The sequence below is a fragment of the Fistularia commersonii genome, chromosome 1 (assembly GCF_037954325.1).
Source record: "Fistularia commersonii isolate RoL2024-O1a breed Wild chromosome 1, RoL_Fcom_v1.0, whole genome shotgun sequence".
NCBI classification, from domain to species: Eukaryota; Metazoa; Chordata; class Actinopteri; order Syngnathiformes; family Fistulariidae; genus Fistularia; species Fistularia commersonii.
This window is the reverse complement of record NC_141284.1, coordinates 21,987,456-22,009,404: the sequence shown is the minus strand read 5'-3', so window position 1 is coordinate 22,009,404 and position 21,949 is coordinate 21,987,456. Positions and strand designations below refer to the sequence as shown.

At 42.4% G+C, this 21,949-nt stretch overlaps 1 protein-coding gene across 1 annotated transcript in view; it reads right to left on the bottom strand.

The window, feature by feature from the left end:
* luzp1 (leucine zipper protein 1) overlaps window positions 1-21,949 on the bottom strand; it is a 48,798-nt gene that overhangs the window by 13,872 nt on the left and 12,977 nt on the right. Inside the window, exons 2-6 of the mRNA XM_086154736.1 lie at window positions 17,183-17,235; window positions 5,297-5,658; window positions 2,952-5,193; window positions 2,090-2,667; window positions 1,831-1,980 (exon numbers count right to left, since the gene is read on the bottom strand). Of these exons, the coding sequence (XP_086010862.1) occupies window positions 1,831-1,980; window positions 2,090-2,667; window positions 2,952-5,193; window positions 5,297-5,428 (3,102 nt within the window). The 5' untranslated portion in view covers window positions 5,429-5,658; window positions 17,183-17,235. The remainder of the gene's footprint in view (window positions 1-1,830; window positions 1,981-2,089; window positions 2,668-2,951; window positions 5,194-5,296; window positions 5,659-17,182; window positions 17,236-21,949) is intronic.

Sequence of the window (21,949 nt, the reverse complement as noted above, 5' to 3'; positions counted from 1 at the left end):
TCATTTGTGAGATTTACGGGATTCTATGGCCTGCTACAAACACAGCACACTCTGTTTAGCTCCTTGCTTCACCACTGGCCCATTCACAGCGTGCATGTTAAGACTTTGACACTGAGGGCATTGTCAACAACCAGGTGGGAGTGTTGGGCTGAACCTGTTAAAGCTGCTCGCTACCAGCTGTTTGAAACATTGAAGGCCCTGACTGCTCTTACAGAGTATGTCACAGAGAGAGGGGATGCAGAAGTTATTTCCACAGCTGAGAGCATCTAGCAGGCGATGCGGAGACGGACTATTCTTGTGAGAACCATTGTAGGGTCCAATGTTCCAGGCAAATAAAGTGTGCAAGATCCTGCAGAGCCACAAAATTTCCGCAGAGACAGTGAGCAAAGAAATCAAAGCAGTTTTGTAAAAAAAACACAATTTTACAGGAATTTTAAGAACATGGATTCAATTCTTCCAAAATGGGTGCCAGAGAGATAGCTGAGTGGATTTAGGTGGAGATGAGCTGGCCAGAGGTGTGCCAGAGAAGTGCAGTTGAGCGAAGAAAACAAACCCAGCTGGCTGCAGAATGACAGCCCTACACACATTAAGGGAGAGATCCTCATACTTGGAAACATGGTATGGCATATGGATTTTGGAAGTTGTGCCATGTTCAAAACTTTTTCAGATAACAAAAGGCATTTTGAGCCTCATAGTGATGCATTTCATATTCATTGCAACTTAAACTGTTAGAAATACACAATAATTTAGTATGAGCAAACACTTATCAAGTACATTGAGTAATCTCGGAGACCACAATTCACACATTTGTGAAGTGTAGTCATGCACTTACATGTACTTGCACTTTAGACGCTACTTTGTGCCCCCGGCCATCAGACCGTACAACAACAGTCTGAATGGCACACGACTCTGGCCGGCCTGAGTGCACCTGTACTGCGTCCACAATTCCACAGTCTCACTACCCTAACTCATTCACTACCTCACCCATTCACATCATGCCCTAACTCTGCTGTCTCTCTTATCCTTGTTTTTCTCAGCCCGCACACGTCCTCCCTATTTTTGTTTATTTATTTTATTCATTGCTATTTATTTTTGTCCCGATTAAAATTGTTGTTTCGTTCTGGTGTGTATATCTCACCCTCACTGTTCGTTCATGTTGCCCATTGTTATCCCTGATGGTTTTGCTGTTGTTGTTGATGTTGTTGTCGTCTGCGGTATATTTATTCGTGGATGTCTTGCTATCTTCTGTCTTTCTATTTATATTCATGTTTATATTTATATTCATTTTTTTGGCATTATAACTGTATTCTGCTGTGACAAAGGAGTTTCCCCTATGGTGATCAATAAAGTTAATGTTATCTTATCTTACTTTGATTCTACTGTATGCACTTTGTACTGTTTCTAGCAACATTTCTTTATTCTATATATGTAAACCCATATCTGTTCAACTGTGTGGGAATTATCCACCTAACGGAGGGAAATTAGCTTCAGCAAAGTCTGATGCAAAGCATCTCTTACCCGTATGTGGGATTAATGTTTTCGTATTGGTCCCTTGCCAAAAAAAACTAAATGAAATGAAAATGAAATAGGATACTTTTATTTAACCACTGGCATAACATGGCTTACTAATTTTCTCTCTAATTTTCCTTAGCTCAGAAAAAGATCAATGAGTCAAATCAATTTCAAATTGATGGCAGCCAAGTTCACAAACCTCAACAGTTGTGATTGTTTCATCATTTCAATCAGGAACATATCAGGAACAAAATTTGTACTTCCTTCTGATTTCTATTTTACTCTGAATTAAAACAGCACAATGGAAAGCTGTGTTACCTGGGGAAGCAGCGAGTGAGATCTGCCCCAGGACTGGGAGGTGACAGGTTCATGGGGCGTTGTGGTCTGAAAGCTCTTACTTCGACGACTCCCCGGTTCTTCAACTTCTCTCGTGCTAGTCACTGTGCCGTGGATCCTACGCATGTACATCTGAACAATATATCAAAATTACACAGGCATTAAGTACTTCAATCAAATTTTGTATCCTTGTCTAAAAATGGACTCAATTTCAGCTTTGGGATTTTGCCACGTGCTATACCTCTGCAGGGGTAGGCTTGGTTCCCTTCGCTGTTGTAGTATTCCCACTAGCAGTTGTTCCAATGTTTACTATTTCCTCGTTGTCAATGGTGGTTGCTCGATATGCCGTCCATGTTGTTACGGCTTCTGCCTCATCATCTGATCCACCGTCCACTGACTTTGCAAGTCCTCTTCCTTGAGTAGTCTCATCTCCTTGAGGGTTTCGGGTCCGCCAGGTGCTTCTCACAGTTACATTCTTCATGTCTGGGAAACTGTCTTCCTGGGAGGAGTGGCCTTGTCTATGGGTTCTCCAACTGGTGACTGTTGTAGCACTACTGTTGCTTTTATAGCCTGCTTCTGCGCTGTTGATGTCTGCCACGGTAGCATCTGGGGACTCGAGACTGAGGCTGCTGCGTTGGCAACACAGATGACTTGTGGTGGTCTCAAGTCTGGAAGCATTGTGTAGCTTGGACCTTCGGGAGTTATCATTATGGTCATCTGATCTGCACTCCTGCTCCTCGCATGGACGCAAGGTGATATCACTCTTGGGGATTGAGATTACATATGGGATGGAGCTGCCGTGGTGCTCACTGCTGGGGCCTGGTAAATCAAAAAAGAAAAATGAAGCGTAAGGTCAGATAACAACAAGATGATCCCTCCTCACATAAAATGCTAGTTCATCACTTCATTGTCATTAGTAAAAACAATAATCACGTCACCTGCCATTTAAACAAAATTTCATTTTATAAATGTCTTGGCAAATGAGGATGCAAATTAACTGCAACGGACACATGGAAATAGTTATGCTATCCAACCGGGCAAACCTAGAAAGACAGGAGTTTTTACATCGATGAACGTGGTTCTAATTTGTGAAAGAAACATACCTATAAGTATGTTACTGGTAGATGTATGACGTTCCTTGACTGGCATGGGCTCACTGCACACACTGCTGCTGCGGCTGCTTGTTCTGGAGGAGCTCGGGTCATTTGGGTAGATGGTTATACTACTGGTCATTTTACTGGTGGTGGTCACAACAGGTTTGGTGGAAATTTTGGGCTTTCCGTTCGAAGACAAGGGCTCAGAAATCATCACTTCCTTTCGGTCTATCTCAACAATGGCTGGCTTGATGACGGCTTTTGACCTCAGAGCCTCACGTGGACTGCAAATGCGCTGGATTTCAAGCCCTGATGGAGTATGTGCACGGCCCTGGTGGCCTCCTTCAGCTAAATTTGTTCTGCTGTGGAGCTCCTCGTCGAAAGAGCTCCTTGAGGAGGAACCCTCCGAATGAGAGTCGTGGACATGGGAATATCTGGGATATCTAGAGGTTGTAGTCCTACTGCTAGCTGTAGTAGTCGTTTCAATGACAGGCTCTGGCTCCGAAGGCCTTGACCCTGTAGATTCTGTTTCAGAAGCAGAGGAATGACCCTCTGACCCCTGGTCATTGGGTACTAGCTGAGTGATGTGGGACCTGCAAGCTAAGTGGGATCCATTGGCTTTGGATATGTTGGAGGCAACCTGGTCAATTGATTCCAGATTTGAGGCAGCGGTGTCCTTCTCTAGTGCAGAGATACTGTTAGTGTTGTTGGAACTCTCAGCCACCACATCAGAATGATTTGATTCACTATCACTTCTTACATACAATTTTGTTAACTTTTCTGCTCTACTCTTCTTGGTCTCCCCATCATTCTGTTTCTGACCAGTTCTCAGTGGCTTCGGGTCATTAGCTGCTGGGGGATATCGACTGAGAACAGACACTTTTTTCGAATCACTAGAGGATGTTTTAGCAGAGCTGCATGTGTACCCCCTGGTCTTTTCCTCAGCCCCTCGCCCGCTCTCTTTTATTCCATTATCAGAAGAAAGGGTTTTTGGCATCCTTTTACCCTTGTGTGTAGGACTAAGGGGTCTCCTCAAAGCCTTAGGAGAATTCTCCTCTGAGTGGCTGAGATCTTTGCTCCTCAGCTTGGTTTCTCTTTTCTGCTGCGGAGAGAGGTCTCTGTTCCTGTACTTGGGTGAGCTTGGCTCTGAGATAGTTGGAGTGCTACGATATTTAGGTTTCTCTTGCCTAAAAATTCCCTTCCCAACAATACCTACATTCTCAAGTTTTCCGTTCTCGAGGGATTTTGCCGGACTGTTGGGGCAAATGTTGGAGCTTCCGTTTCCCTGTTTGTCCACACTGGTAGTTCCTCCGAGTCCACCTCTCGCTGACAGCTGCACCCTGAGCTGTTCCACCTGCTCGCTCAGTTGGCGAGCACGGTTGCGTTCCATCATAAACTTCTCAGTGAGTTCTGAATTTGTGGACCCCAAGTTCTTTAAGTCCATCTCAACAATCTCAAGCTGTTTCAGGCGGTTCTTCAGCCTTTCCACTTCCTGTGTCAATTCCTTGACTTTGTTGTCTTCTTCCTGAGAGCCCTCGATACCACTATTCTTTTCATTCTCAGATTTATTCATGAGGCCAATGTTGTCATCGGCCAACTTCAAGTTGTCAAGGCTTTTCTTTCGACCCACTAATTTACTCGTCAGAATCCCTGTAGAAGATAGTTCGTCTTCAATTCTTGATCTCATCACATCTGCATGCCTGGGGTCAGCTGACATACCAAGACGATTCTTCTGGTGCTCAAGCTTTTCTGTAAGCTTCAGAATTATCTTTTCATCCTCTCTCTGTTTCTCTAGTAGCCTCTTACGCTCACTCATAAAGGTCTGGGTGAATCCTTTCAGTTTGTCTAACTCCATAACTAAAGCCTGCTCTGCTTTGTCCAGTTTCATCTCTGATCCCTCCACCTCCTTCAAACGTGCTCTGAGAGCCTCCAACTCTGTTGACAGCTTCTTGGTTAAGTTCTTTTCTTCATTGAGGCTGAGGCAAAGCTGGCTACAATCAGATTTACTCTTCCCAAATGCCTCTTCCAGTTTCTCCAGTTCTGCCATCCTCCGCTGTAGACGTTCAATCTCAGCTTTTAGCTCCTTTGTAAGGCTTTCTTCCTCTTCCAGTTTTTCTCTCACCGTACGGCAGAGGTCCTCAGCTTTGCGAACCTCCTCATCTTTACCCTGGATTTTGAGGAGTCGTTTTCTGAGGGCCTCCACGTCAGCAAGCAGGGAGGAGTTGCTGCCTTCCGCCTGGATAATCTTGTCCTGTAGAGGAGGTAGTTCAAATGCCCGTTAGTCTATATTTTGCTCTGTCTCCACTCAATAAGAAAAGCACAACAACAACAGTTAGAATTCAACCAGAACAGACCTGCAAGTCCAGAAGCTCATCCTCGGACTTCTGCAGCTTGTTGGTGGCTTCTTCCAGTTCATCCAGCCTTCGGCTGAGACTCTGCAGCTTGTGTCGTAGGTGACGATGGGTCATGTCTTTATGATCAGACATGGCTGCAGGGTGCTTTCAGCTATGTATCTTGTTGTTGTTCTTCCTCTTCTTCTTCTTCAGGTTATTTGATGACAGCGTTATGAGAAGTCCACATTTGTAGAACTGGTAGTGATATCTAGACTTTTGGGCTTTTCGTAGTGACCAACGTAGAAAATGCAGCTGTTAATATTTTCTGAAGCAATCTGTCCAAACTGTTCTCTGACTTGCTTTTAAGTAGACAAATAATTCATCTGCAGAAAGAGAAAGAGAAAGCACCAATTAGCTGTATAAGATTTTGAAATGACTACTATTCATTGCTGTTACACTGAATTGTGACATCAGCATAGGGCTTAAATGAGCTAAATGATACACACAAACACAGTTTTGGTTAGCATCCATTAAGTGATGTGGTTGTCCAGAGAAATTATTTGAAATAATTAAAATGTATTTAGAAAAATTTAGGGAATTTCAAGTGATATTCAGTGATATCATAGTGCTGTTTGAATCCGCACACCATGATGGCACGTTGTACTCTATTTCTCTTATTGTCATTTAAGATGCATTTCACCTTGCCTGTCCTCTAAAGGGGCCGGGTGTGATGCTGCTTCCATGAGCTCATGTGGATAAGGTCTCAGCATGCATGCATACGCAACCCCCACCCCTCCACTGCAGGCATGGTCATCTCCCTGCTGTTGTATCCAACATTGATTTCTGCTTCCTACCTGTTTTCGCTGACAGCAGCATATCTCAACATTAGCCTCCTTCACTGACTGTCACTATGGCGATCACTTTAAAGGAGACCAAACAAAACACTGTGCCATTCAAAGCCTCTTGGTACAATGATGCATGTAAACACTAATAAAGGTTGGTAATTATCAACAAATAAATCAAGTTGCTACATACAACTTAAAGACAATTAAGCTGTTGTGTCCTTTAAATGTTATTCTCAGGAACTATCGGCTTGTTATCACAAAATGTACCTCTTAAAAATAAGGATGCACAATAAGAGTTGACAAGACAGTAACAACACTGACACATCAGTAGATGTAGAGTAGGGATCGGTATAGCGGGGAGATCAGCTGAATGCCGAAGAATCAGACCTTTTGTCTCATGAATGATTCAGCGAGCCAGGCTTTTTTGCTTGTGCTTTCAATACCTATCGCCTCCCCAGCTGATTGTGCTGAGCTTCCCCCAAATGACCGTGGGGGGTTGGGGATGACCTAAAGGTAGTGTATAACATCTGCACTCATCATCACTTATCGGCCTCCCTTACAGACTGCCACCACTCCATGTCTCCTCTATCCCTTCAGTTTTACAGCCACGTTCAAAGACTTTGTGGGGATGAAAACCACTACTTAGGGCTACTGCAGTTCGATGTAATGTTTTTACATTAAATCAGTTTTAGTGCTGTCAGCCAGTGCAGTCAGTTTACTAAATCTTTTTACCTACATCTAAAGTTGTCATTACAGCTTTTTCTCAAATAGTATACCTACTTTCTATTTTGTCCTTTGGTGTAAAAAGCCTGAGAAACACTTTCCTTCAATTTATTAATCATTTTGTTGAGCATAAACCCGGGCGATGGGCTTTGAAAGTCAATATGGCAGCAATTACTTTATGAAAGAAACGCAATGTAGCGTTTCAATTATTCCTTCCTTTCATGAGGTCTGGCGGTTTAGCAATCTTCTCGTTGGAGCACAAGAAAATTAAGTGAAGGGGGAAAAGGAGAATTAAAAAAAAAAAAAAAAAAGTCAAAGAAAAACTTTAACCACAGCTGCCCAGTTCAAAGTCTAGTCACCTTGGTCAACGCTTTCGTTGTGAGTTGCACTGGTTTTCCCAGCTGTGGGTTGTTATGTGCACTGTAGATCTGTTTGTCTCGGCTTTGATGCAAACCTGTCCTGACTGATCCCGTTTCAGTGGTGGACAGGACTCCGACACATCCCGAGGTGGCAGCTCGCTGCCGCAAACAATCATGACTATCAAAACTCCGTCAAACAGCTCTCTGAAGTGCAGGAAAGTGTAACCGCTGAAAAAATTAAGATAACTTTTAAAAACAATGGGGGCAAAAAAGTCGTTCTTCCCACTTTAGAATAACTCTGGTAGAGTTTTGGACATGTGTTCAAGATTCAATAACAATAAAAACAGATTGAGCCTTATCCTGGTTAATAATGACGTTCATTAGCTTGAGCTACTCCTGTACTGGCAGGATGCCTACCCCTCTTCTCATTCTACTTTTATTTCTTTGCCAGCTTCTTTTTTCTCGCCCTCATCTCTACCCTCTATCTCCCTCTGACACGCACACCAGCACGGCCAAGTGGGCGCTTTTTATGGTTAGCAGAGCGTGCAAAGCGACTTTGGCAAGGGCCCACCTCTGCCAAACCAATCAACATACCTGATTCACTTATCACAGGGCCGGACCTTCATTAACTACATTCGCACCAGAACAGGAGATACTTAAGAGGGATTGTAAGTGAGACTGAAGAGGAAAAAAGGGAGATCCAGAATGACAAGGGAAAAGGTGAGAGTTTAATGAAAGAGTTTTGGTAATACAGGCAACATTAACACTGAAGTAGCTTCATCAGGAAGTAAATTAAGGAAATATGAGCTCAAAAATCCCATGATTTCTCTGTCCTCTAATCATACTTGTTGTTTATACTCAAGAGATCAGAAAGGATTTTGAAAATGCATTTTCATCCTCACTTCCATCTACATGGGCACCAAAGAAAGCCCAGGCAAGTTGAGTTTGAGTCTGAATGTGATTGCAAGGATAAAGAAGAAAAAAGAAAAAAAAAAGTTGTGAGTCTAGGGACACTTTGAAAGGGAGTGAAAGAAGAGGAAAGAAATATGGTAGGATGGGGTGGCTCACAAAGAACAGGTTTGTGCTCTGGTTCTGCTCTTTGACAATTATGGAAAACCTGGAGGGGGTAGGAGCCGAGAGACAAGGAAACTGACCCCTTTTATTCAGACACATAACTAATGATAGACTAACCAGGGCACTGCCAATCCTTCACTCTGCCTCGCCTTCGCCCTCAACCAGGCTCCTGGCAGACTCCCCTAAACCTTCTCCATGAGAAAACACATTCCCAAGCATCTGGTGTCCGAGTCAAAGGATTAACATCACATTGTACCAGAATATCACATCAGGCCAGTTATAATTGAAGTCAAACAGATCGCCCTAATAACTGGGGATGGACACATTCCTGTCCTGTCAGTGTAACCATTAAGCATGGGATGAGAGACTAAAAGCCTTAAAGCATTTTTAATGATATGATTTTAATGATACAATGTAGTAAAAGCGAATTGTTCTTTTCAGAGAACAGAGACAAGACCCAAGTCTGACTGCAAACATCTGACGCAAGTCCAGCAGAATAACATTTATCCTAATAATAAGGCTATAACTCTTACGGACACTGGCCTCCACAAGTACGACTGGCTGTTGAGAAACTTCCCTCTATAAATCTGGAAGCTTCCACTTCCTGTATCCTGAACAGAGAGCTCCTCATTTGACCTTTCACCTCCTTTTCCCCCCTGGCCTCTGCTGTCTCGAGGAGCAGTGGACTGAGCCAGGAGGAGGTTGGAGGGGTAGAACGTCAACACCAAAAGAAAATAATAGAGGGAGACAGTGGTAGGACCCAAAAAAAAACCCCACTGAGTCACTTCTGCATCCTAGACCTCCAGTGAGGCAAAGGCAGACAGGCTTCCTGGGACAGACTTGGAAAACAGCTTTCAGGTATTTCATTAAATTCCACAAGATTCCAAATAATATCTGCCCCATTAAAAAGTGTCAAATATAAAATCGGGCTATCCATGTTATTTAGACACTAAACGACTGGACACAAGATGTCTCCAGGTCCGCAAGTTCATTCCCGATGTTTGCGTGGTGGAGGCTTTAAGTTTCCACAAACACTGCAGCTGCGAAAACTAATTCAGAACATTTTGCATTCTGTTAAGTGACTCACATCTAAAAAGAGACGGCGTCTGGAAGAAAAAACGAACACAAAGACAGTATAATGAGACAATCAGACAGTGATGGAGGAGAATGCGGAACACACAGATAGAGAAAACCAGAAAGGCACCATTTTGAATCAGTCCAAAAGCATTGAAAAAGCAGTTTTAAGTGAAACATCACTGCAGAGGAAGATCAACCATGCTCAATCTCTCTCTCAAATACACTTACAAACCACACACACACACACACACACACACACACACACACACACACACACCCCAAGGTTACGATAGTACACCATATCATTAGGGCTTAAGCCGCTCTCTTCCTGCCTGCTTGTTGCCTTCAGTACATTTTGTACTCTCCGTGAAAGAGTCGAAGAAAAGAAAAGAAAATCCACTCTTTTGCACTTGACATTAGGAACTTATGGGTTTGAAGCTCTTCTGCCTCATAAATGCTGGTTAATAAAAGGCCTGAGTCCAAACAAAACGCCTAAACCACATCTTCATGTGGGGGGTGGCTGCCAGTTTGTACATATAAAGGAGTGACAAATAGTGTGTGTGTGTGTGTGTGTGTGTGTGTGGGTGAGTGTGAGAGAGGTGGGATGACTGCTGTGGATGGATGCTGGCGCAGCAATGGAAGCCACAAGATGGTGGAGACCTGATGCTTGGCCTGCATTTTTCAGTTTTTCCAAGAAAGAGAAAACCGGCATCCCATAATGTTCGGTTTGTCGTTTCCTGTGCTGTCATGTCGTTTTTTTTTTCACCCCTTCACTTGAGCACTGGTTCTGGAAAAAACGGTAGAGGAACAAAAGGCCGCGTTGCAGTTCTACAGGAAAACGGACGAGGGCCGGGGGCCCGGACGCAAAAGTGGACACGGGTCCAGAACGCCTACCAGCTTCATATTTTTCCCAACATGCTGGAAACATTTTTTTTTTTATTTCCACAACTACGACAAAAAAAGAATTATATAGAAATGTAGTTATAATGCAGGTTAAAGTTTCAGTTTCATGTTGGTATAAATATACAGTCCACCTAGAAATATGGATTAACATAATTCAATGAGCGAGACAAAACTGATATTTAATGTCGTTTATACTTAGATTTGTTTTGGTGATACACCTTACTGTGGCCATTATGGTCAGTTTGAGTTCAAAACACCACTGGAAAAAGAACTCCTCCCTCCCCGCCTTGGTCCTTTTTAACGCAGCCTTTTCTCAGTCACTCCTCCACCCGTCTCCAGTCTTTCTGCATCCAAAATCTTGCTGCTTAGGCTCAAAACCCATGGCACGCTCCTATGAAGAAGTGTGATAAGTTGGTGAGGTGTGAGAAATGTGTGTTTTGTGTGTGACGCCAGGAAAAGGAAGTAAAGACAAGTGTGACAGTCTGACACACAGATTTTTGGCATTTTCACCTGACTGAGGACTGTGATGGAAGTCTAAATCAAAGCTGTGGTAGCCTTTTGGCTCTGTTCCTCATCCTGATGGTTAAGCGGTACACTGGAGCAAATACTTCAGCACAAAAACAACCCCGCACAGAGAGCTATGCACAACAACAAGTCACTGTTGATAAGACAGCAATACAGGCCAGGAGACTGAATCTATTGGTTGCTCTACTTAAAAAAACATTAGCACCCAAAAATATTGTCCGGTCGTTTAGAAAAGAGTCCTTGAGCAAGTTCTATAGAAACCCTGCACAGCACATTAGCAGCAATGGATGCTGACTGAAACGGTGAATAGTTGAGATATTTCCCAGCATTCACTGTGACCACATCGATCCTCTGTAGTTTATATTGGCTCAAATGGCGAGACAATCACTTCTAAACAGGAACAGGCTTACGTGGTACGTTTAGAAAATTAAACTGTTGCACTTACAGTAAGTGGAGGTGGATGTAAGCAAATCCATCACGTGCGCTGTAAAATTCCAACACTTGACACATTTTGATAAGCGGAATTGTTTTATCATTTTTGGTTGGCCTTGCACAGGGAAACATTATATACATAGAAGAGGAGGAGCTTGAACACGAGAGCAAAATACCGTTATTGTTTAGATAAAAACAGAGTGTGATGAATTACTGGATTGATATGTGTAAAAAATAAAAAAAAGTAAACTGAACCTACATGCATAAACATGCATTTTTCGCTGTATAATAAATGTGTATTTTGGATTAAGTTTGTACGATCTTGTCGTTCATGTTTACACAAAAATGTATGTCTTGTAAACTGCCATCGAAATGCATTCTCCCTATTCAGGCATGCCCTGAGCACTGCTGCGCACTAAGCTTCGGGTCAAGAAGTCATGGCAAACATGCAAAGTACTTCACATGAGTCTCTGGAGCCAAACGGAGTTGAGGTCCTGATTAGGAGAGCAGCTTGAAATATTTCATACCATGAAAATGGGGGAAAAGGTGAAAAGTGCAGCAGTCTGAGTTGGATTGAAAAAATAAAGCTGTGTGAACAATAATTCAGCGTAGAAAAGTGAAGCTGCATCTTTACAACTACCATTGGCAAAGTATATTCAGAGAGTGAGTAAGCTAACTGTGAACATCCACAAATTGTCTCCTGGAAAAAAAACATCTATGAATAAAAATGATTGTTTGCATTATATTCATAAATACCCAGGGCAGTATACAAACTCAACAGGTGACATGGAGACAGTTTTATTGTCCTTTTGTCAAGTATCCAGCTAATTACAGCCAGCGGACCGGTGACAGTCCTGTTCGGAGCTGCGAGAGACGGCAGTTTGTGCGGCAGTCAAGAACAGAAAGTGGTGCAGGACGTACAAGAAGCTGGAGATGCACTTGGACAAACTGTGCCCAAGACAGGAGCTTGGTCTGCCGCTGCAAAGTCTTCTGGGCTGAGAAGTTGGACACTGAACAAAGGTTTGTTGGGCGACGGTGTTGCCGGTGGTTGAAACACTGCATAGTGACTCTCCAACGACAGTGTGAAGTGTTTATGTGATTATGGTCACCAGATTTGAAATCGCAAATCGGTGGCTGCAGTCGAAATAGTGAAGTTGCATCTGACAGGAAAAGTGAGTGGTGGAAAGACCTTCCGAACGCCCTCCCTCCCCCAGGAATGGCTCCCAGCAGACTGAGAGGAAGATGCTTCAGAGGAATAATTTAAACACTGGATTCAGAGTAACATTCACTGGGATAAACACACTTATATGAATTCCTCTGTGTAATTCAGTATGTCTGTTTGAATCTAAGTAAAACTCCCCATCTCAGTTTGCAATTAGATCATTTTCAATAATTTTAATTCAAAGGCTTATTATTTCAGAGTAAAATTTGATAGTATAAACATTCGGAAGTAGAACAAAGTAGGCATAATAAATTATGTAAAATGGCCACATTTAACAAACAAAACCTCACACAGACAGACAGACAGACAGACAGACAGACAGTGATAAAAGTACACCTATACACCTAGCATGAGTTCAAACTGTTGACTTTCTTAAAAAATGAAAATGATGACTATGGATTGTACTGTAAAAGATCCTTTTACCTATGTTGTGTCCCCAGTGTGGAAAGGATCTTATATTGCTCCATTTAACACGTAAAACATAAAAAAATGACAATAAAATATCAGGCAGTTGGTTGTTTGTTGAATAGTACAGACAAGAGAGAGCTGACTAATGAGCCGATTTGAACCCGCGAGCTCACTCAAACTGTATCTGATGCTTGCTTTGGTGATAGTAACAGGTTACTTGATATAGATATGTATACTTGTGTGTTATCAGCCATACAATGCCCAATGATCACATTGAGACCTGGCCATCATTAGAAATAACAAACAGAAAAACAAAAAGCCTTTTCAAAATGCAGGTTAAAAAAAGGGAACAGCCAAAGAAGAAAGAATGTAAATCAAATCTAATGGGAAGATGCAGCTAATGGCTAAATGGCCAATGACAATAAAGCATATAATAATATCACAGATATCATGTGATCTTGCAAATAAATCTCTGTACTGCCACTTTAATATGGAAAGTACCTATAAAAAACAAAACAAAACAAAACAACAAAAAAAAAAAAAAAACACACACACAAAAACCTGTAGTGCCTGGATCAAAATAAAAGGAACGTGTTGCCTGGCCATTGAGAGAGAAATATATCAGACACTGACACTAAGTGCCTGTTTAAAGTGCACTCAACAGCTGCTCAAGTACACGCAGGTAGCAGATGTCAGCTAAAATCTCTATGACTCAGTGGGTGCCAGTGGATACGTGGAGTTGGAGAGGAATGTGTGTGCATCACCGTTTCACACTGATAAGACGACATCACAACATGACGACACTTGTTGAATTCTACATTCAGTAACTGACAGTCCGTGTGAATAAGCATGAGTCACTCAAAGGAGGCCAGACAGAAATGACTGGTAGAAACACTGACAACTATTCTCCTTTCACTCATTCATCACCTTAAAAGGTTTGCTTTTTTCTCCCCCTTATTTGTCCTGACTTAAAGGCCAGAAATACCTTGTAGATCTTCTCAGACACAAGTGACTATTTTGCAAGGGTGGCAGATATGGACTCCTGCTGAACAGACACTTCACGCTGTGCCTGTGACTCACACGCTGCTAAACCAACATTTGCTAATGATAACAGGTTCTCAGTGTCTGTTTGCTGAACAAACTGTGAGAAATGTAACAACACATCAGATGCCACGGAGCACAAATGCATTATCAGAGAACTAGAGTGAGACTTATGGGGAAAGTGCTAGCTCACATCCATTTTTATTTATCATTTTTTGCATATTCATCCCAGATGGGCTGGAATGGGAGATGAGCAGGAACTGTCTGTAAATCACACAGACATTTGTGGAGAGAAAAGGAACACACCCACAGAGAGCACCTGCAGTATAAAGGACATAGTTGAGGAAAAACAAAACAAAAAAATCCATTTCATTTTCACAGTTCAAGGAATTATTGGGAGTAAGGAGAGTCAGACATTGTGACAACTCCCAACAAACCTTCACATTGTGATGATTTTACAAAGATTATGTAGGGGAAATATTTTATGTAACTCTATGACTTTACTGTTCTGTGGGAAACTATGCTTATTATTTGAACCCATGTCTCCATTCAGATGGGGGGGGGGGGGGGGCAATAAGTCAAAACAATAGCAGGTACTCAGCCTCGAAGGAGATGTCCTTGCTTGATCAACTGTCCATCTTCTAGACTATGTGTCCTTCTCTGTCTCATAGGAAAAACCAAGTAATCACATCTACCGACTGAGGGAATGTGTCCTTCAAGATGGCACTGCCTCTCTTACCGTGGGACCACCTTAGAACCACCGTAGGACCACCAAGGTACCACCATGGGACCACCATGGTCCCATTAACCACAGTCAGGAGATGTGCCTGGTCCCACGGTGGTCCCACACCGTGGGACCAGACTCATCTCCTGACTGCATCCTTCAAGATGGTCCCTCCTCTCTATGCTTAAAAACCCTGTCTCGCCGTGTGTTCTTCTCATGCAAACTATTCTGTGCTCTGCATGACTTGTACCTTTTGGGGTCTCAAAATAAACGTCCAAAGACCATTCTGACAATACTTTGATATTCACCAACTTTCCAAAAGTACAATTCCACAAGACTTGTTCAATGGTAAACAGCAACTGCTGCAAACTCTTGAGTTTATTTGCCAATCAACAGCTCTTCATCTACAGCCGTTCTGCTGAGGATCCTGATTATTCACTGGTTTCCCATCCATGCACAAAACTTCCATGCACAGTCTGGTTGGCAGAGGTTCACCAGCCTGAACCTTGGTAGCAGTCTCTTGCTGCTGCTAAATGGGAGACCTTAGCAGGAAGAGTTAGCAGCAGCAGCAGGATAGAAGCCTATGCAAAGAAAATGTGCTGAGCAAAATGTGTAAGGAGAGGAAAGCAAAGGTAGATAGAAAGACAGGGAGAGTGAGAGAAAGAGACATAAGTGCGGTGGAGCAGCAGAATACTGAGCAACTAGCTGCTGGCCAGGGTGGATTACTGCAGCAAGAATGCAGCAACCGGGTGCAGGATGAAGCAAGGGAGGCGTGCAGTGGAGAAATGGAGGCAGGAGGTGATAGGATGACATAAGTTAAGGGTAGGGGGGGTATCTGTGCTGTCATATGATAAATTCCTGTTAGGGGAATGCTCATTGTTTCATTTTTGAACAATCATTTGGGAGAAAAAAGTTTGTTTTTAACTTCAATTCTGATTTGACTCAATGAAGTAAGAGGAAGAGATCCTGATAGACAAGGCTGCTGATTCACCCAATTCGTAAGATGCCATGGTCGCTGACAACATGAGAGATGATGAAGATACCAGGTGAAGCTGGAATGCCACAGGACTGTGCCTCCATATTTACTAAATGGTGCTGCAGGGAATCTGCTTGTCCTCAGGCCAAGGCTTACATTTCAGAATTTTAACATTTATTGTGCTGACTGCCCCACATTGGGGGTCATCATTTGTCCCATTTTGATTCGGGATGACATTTGCTGGGCTTGGCTGCAAATGTTATTCCTCTGGGATCAGTTTCCAACTCTCCCGGTGAGAGTTTTACAACAACAGTGTTTAGTTACTAATGGTACAAAAATAAAGAATAAAAAAACTATAAAAACAAACGTTATCTGCAAGTGTAAGTATGGATCCTTCCTAAAATCTCATTAACAGAAAGAGTCATGCATTTAGTGATTTGAGACACTGGAGCAATTCATTGCCCTAAGCTGCTGGTGGATGGACCTCATATCTCGACAACATGCCTGAAACAGCTGAGCAGACAGCACAGCAGACCTCCAGAAGACATAACGCAAATACTTTTGCTAATTTTTAACATTGTCTAATCATACAGAAATGTAAGCTAAAGCATTTCAGTCAACTTATCTACAAGCGCACTGACACTGATGTTATACAATATACTGTATGGTATGCCAATCCTGTGTTACTTCAGGCAACAAGGAAGGAAGCATGGCGCCGGCATTTGTACCCAACAGGAAACAGACTAACAAAGCGTGCAGGAAGTGCAAAAAAGGTGAGGAGAAGGAGGTGGTGGAGGAGGGGGTGGGGTGGAGAAAGGTGGGCAAATTAGGACGATGAAGAGAGGTGACTTGGAGGAAGTGCAGGAACCAAAAGGAGGAGGAGGAAATATTTTAAGTACACAAATGAACTCAAAGGGTACTTTGTCAGTACCAGCCTTTGTAGCCCCTTGATTAGTGCGAGACATTAAATATATGAATGTTGCTTATAAAAAAAGATTTAAAAAAAATCACCACATCTTTCATAAGTGCCCAATCTTGCAATAGATAAAAAATTGAAAACAATCTTATATAAGCAGGATGTAGGCCAACACACCCAGGTGTTCCATGCAGAACTCACTTTCTCAGACTGTCAAATGCATGCTCGACAGTAGAGCTCGGAGGAGCACATTGGACTATATCACCCAGTCAGCAAAGAGCTAAAGGGTTTGGATGGAGCTTTTATTCGCAAGACGGTCGACCGGTCAAGCTACTAAAAGCTCTTCTGCCCGGGCCGACACGTCAGTCTTCTTCTTGTTCTTAAGTACTCGAGTTCTATGGGTTCCTCCACTCTTTAACACATTGATTTCAGCATCTGTCAGACAGAGATGGGATCTGTGGCTGCCAAACAATCCATGGATAAAGCCATTAAGTACTGGTAGTTGTTATCATTCACTACTACTGAACCGAAACATACATACGTGATTGGATAAAATGGTGTTTGTGCAAATGAATGTGTTGAGCATAAACAGTTGTAATACATTATGATGACTTGGACTGTCAGATACCTGCAAACTATGGGTAGATGAGTATAAATAATAGCTTGGGAGGTCATAACTTACATTCTGGAGCCACTTTTATTGAATTTTAAGCTCCTCTTCCCAATCTCTCCATCCTGCGGTCAGGGAACACAAACAGAGCAAGGGTTAGTAAAAGTGAACCAACTGGCAGCCATCATAAAGACTCTTACACTCATGCCATCTCTCTTCACTACTGTGTTTGGAAGCTGGCAAGGACCAAGGTCTTCGGCTAGATTGACAAAGCAGTCACTGTAGGGGCAGTCCTTCAGTTAAGCTAACCGGCTAGGAATGAGCTAAATGCTCAGATATGGGATGCATTTGTAGGCTTTGCAATGGACTCATGCATGAGCAGACAGGCCGCGTTTGGCTACGATAACAGAAGGCTCCATTCAGTTCTCTAGGGAGGCACTGGTACACACAAACACACACACACGCACCATTATCATAATCATCATCATCCTAGAAGCTCTCATCTGCTTCAAAACATGTGCATGGTTAAAATGCACACGTGCGCGCGCACGCGCACACACACACACGCGCACACACAAACACAAACACGAGGGAGAGAGAGAGAGAGAGAGAGAGAGAGAGAGAGAGAGAGAGAGAGAGAGAGAGAGAGAGAGAGAGAGAGAGAGAGAAACAAACCAGACTTAGAGCATTCCACTACAGTAGCATTCCATATGTTTGGTTAAGCACAGAGAATCCAGATTTAAGACAGGAGTCTGGACTAAATTAAAAGGATGAGAGGGGAAAGTGTGTGAGTGGGTGTACGTCTTTTTCGGGGAGCAGGGGGGTGTAAGAGACTGAAGTAGAGGAACATTCCTGTAAACCAGAAGAAATGACAAGGCTTCTCAGGTACAGATAGAACATGCATTAAATGCATCATTAAAAAACTGAAGTAGAACTAACTTTTCAGATTCTGAAATTACAAGTAATTTGAAAAAAAAACCTGCTCACCTGGAAGGTGCAACGCTCCAGAAAACACAAAACAAATGACGCTGCTTATGAGAAAATGATAATAATCGATGAAATCACTGCTCATTGAAAAAATAATAATAATAATAATAATGATAATTAGAAAATGTTTATGGTTTTCAAAATATACTAATCAGTAAGTTGGAACCACTGGGTTTTTGGTGAATAAATATTGTTGTACGGACTAAAATCAGGTATTCTATTGGTTATTTCAGCTCTAAAAGCAGAACATTCTCTTTCATAGTAATAAGTGATAGTAAAAGTAATACTATTACTATAGTATTACTATAGTATAATACTATATAATACTATAACTGAGAGGATGGAATGGGTCATGTGCTTGCCAGCACTTGGACCATGCAGGAGGCCACAGGTGGACACCGACCACAAGTCATTCAGGTTTTCCTGCCACTGTCATCGCTTCGCTCTTCATGTCATCTCATGTTAGATTCATGAGCACAGCAGAAAAGGATTTGCTGATTCATCAGAGGTTCCCGTGCTAGAGTGCAACCAAAAATCTACACTCACTGCACATGTTTCAAACTAAGATATTAGTCAGTTTTGTGGAAAAAATTCTCATTTTGCTGGGTTAACCATGGACTTAATGCTGCATGACAAAAACGAAATTAACAGAACATAAACAGATAACCAACAGCAGGTCTGTTATGTTCAACTGATAACTTTTTCTTGAAACAAAATTGAAAAAAAAAAAAAAAAAAAAAAAAACCATTTGGACCACATTACACAGTCACATGGTGTACCCTGGTGACTGTAGACCAAATATTTGTCCGTGCATGTAAATGTGCATTTATGGGTGAATGTATATGCAAGTGCAAGTGGGTTGTTCATTCAGACAGCTCAGCCATAATCAAACAAAACTGAAAACAGCTGTTTTTTCCTCCCCGCTACCATTCACATCCCCTCCTCTCTCACTCTCTCCCTCTCTCACACACACATACACAAATTTATTATGCTCTTCAGCAAAATTATGAAATTGCATTAAGTGCGGGATGAGTTTCAGTCTGAGCATGTAAACACATTTGTATTGACGTAAAGGGAACTGTTAATAGACAATCTTTTATTTTACCATTACATGGTGATTGCGGTCATTTACTTGAGCCACAAATGAAATCAATCAACACAAAAGTTCTACAGAAAAACGGCATGATTCATGGTAATAGCCATCCAGTAATTGAGTGGCTTATGTAAAAGTGAAAAGGCGAAATACAAATACAGTAAATAATGTGACACTTCTTTTAACACTGTGTCGATAGTTTTTTTTAAAGAGCACAAAGACATCTTTTACCCGTCACCTACTTCCAACACAGCAAGTCAGGCTGCTTCTGCCTTCACATTTAGTGTCATGTACAAAAACATGGATGTAGATACAAAGTTCAACAGAAACACACATCACATCCATACACATCTATACAGTAACAGGCCTATATCTACTGCCATAATTTTTGTTTTCCCACCACAAACTCCTCGTTCTGCAGCATCAGTGGTGCTGAGCAAAAGCTTTTTCTGTTATTTGCGAAGCAGAAAGGGACTAGAGGCTAAAATTCATTAGACAGAGAGACTGGTTCTGCAGGTTGGCACTAAAGTGAAGGTGTTGAATGGTTTTCTGTCTAACAGCTTGTAGACAAAATTCTTACCCCACCTTGCCGCTGTGCAGGAATGCAACGAGCAGCGGGGGAATTCTGTTCGTGGCGTTCAGTGGTAGCGAATGAAAAAAAAAAATCCATGTCTTGCTTTATTCTTCTCCAGTCCCCTCCTCCTTTTTTGTGACCTCCTCGTGTCTGCTACTTTTTGGCTTCCTGTCTCTCCCCATCTTTCTCCCCTGTGTTTCTCTCTTGTCCTCTCTCTGTCTCTCTAGGCATCCTGTTCACAATGTTTGATTTGGGCATTCCTTTCCTCCCCAAGCAGACAAAACAACCCCAGACCTTTCTGAACTGCAACCCCCCATCCACGCACATACGCTCCCTTCTCTTAATCACCCACAGGAAATGGGTTCCCATGCAAACGAAGCCTGCCTGGAGAGCGAATAGTGGAACCCGGGATGGAATTTCTGGCCCTGAAACATTCTCCTTGTGAGGAAATTAAACATGATTTCTTGCATTCCCCATGTTTCAATCTACCTCATCTTTCTTCATTTAACTTCATAATATTCATCCTCCTGACTGACATCGCCTTCCTTTCGTTGCTCCATTTGAATCCGTCCACTTTCCTGTAGTAGTTAGATTTTTAGATCTAACTACTGGCAAAGGTTTTTGCTCTGTACCCAGAGACACTAAAGTGTGTGTATGTGGCCTTACCAATACAATAGTATCTTATCACTCTTTTTTAATGTGTGACAACAGTCATGTTTAAAGATAAGCATTTCACAGTAACTTTTGCAAAGAATGAATAATCTTTGTGTTTCATGAAATCCAGTCTACAAACCAATTAACACAGTATGTATCTTGAAACAAGGAGAACATTTGTCACAAGGGTGTTTGTGCCACCCTCATTTCCCTGCAGTTTCAAAGTTCTTGTTCCAAACACTTCCTTGAGTTGTCTGAGAGCTGGACCCTGCCCATTTGGAGAAAGCTGCTACTTGACTGGCAGAGCAGAATTGATAGGCTCAATTGTTTCCTTTTAAGGTCAGCCGTGTCTCAAATGCTTGGCATGGTTTTGACTGCAGATGCGGCAGGGCTGGTAGGGAAGATAAAAATACTAATTTCAACAACATTCTTCTGTGCAGTCCACACCTAGAGAGAAAGTGGGAGTCACAGATGGGATGACAGGGGTGAAAGAAACTAATAAAAACGGAGAATAAGACAGAACTGAAGCCTTAGATAAGAACGCCTTTCTAGGGTTCATGGTAAAGATCTAAATGAAATACGTTGTCAAGTGAAATAGCTGTGTACTTCAGAGGATATGCAGTCTCCAGTGAGCAGTATATGCACATATTACATCTTTGTGATTCCAAACTTAAGCTGAATGTGAAGGATTCTTAAAATAAGGCCACATTGCCCTTTCCACCCTTAGGGAAATGTAAAGTAAGTTCTAATGTGCTGTGAATGAACAAAATAAAAGAAGAAGAAAATCAGAAGACTCAGGATTTTCAAGCTACTCTTTAAACCGACATGGGCATCGGTGAATGCCATCTTACTTGCCCATTGGCTGATAATTAACAACCAGGGTAATCCTTGCCAATTAATTGGTTATTTATTTGTGCATCCAGTTAAGATGACAGAACTTCAGTATTAGGGGTGACTTCCAGATCTGCTGTACCCCTATTTGACTAGCCAGGCCATCCATAACACAACATGTGGTAAACCTGTTCGTCAAGGCCACAAGAAGAAGGTATATAAACTTGTCTAGTAACAAAGACACCCTAACTTCAACTGGTGACAAACCTTGCAGGGGTTTTTGCATTTGCAGTTTGTAGAATGAATAGCCAAAGGCCCCAAAAACATGTACCCTCCTTCTAAGCACAATAAAAGCATCCGCTAACTGTCTGAAACACTGTGCTTAAGTATTCTGCAGGAAGAGGGATGGAGAGAGAGGGGGGCCTTGACAGCCAGACCAGCTTAGATTCACAAATAAACCTAGACGCTGTGAGAAAGAGAGGGAGACGGCTGAAGTTGGATCATAAAATATGCCTGGTATTCCACAATGTTCCACAGTGCACAAATGAGCCACTCAGGGACCTTGGAGTCTTATGGGATTCCTGTGAGGCTCCCGTGTCTGAAAGTTCATACACACACACACACACACACACACACACACACACACACACACACACACACACACACACACACACACACACACACACACACACACACCTGC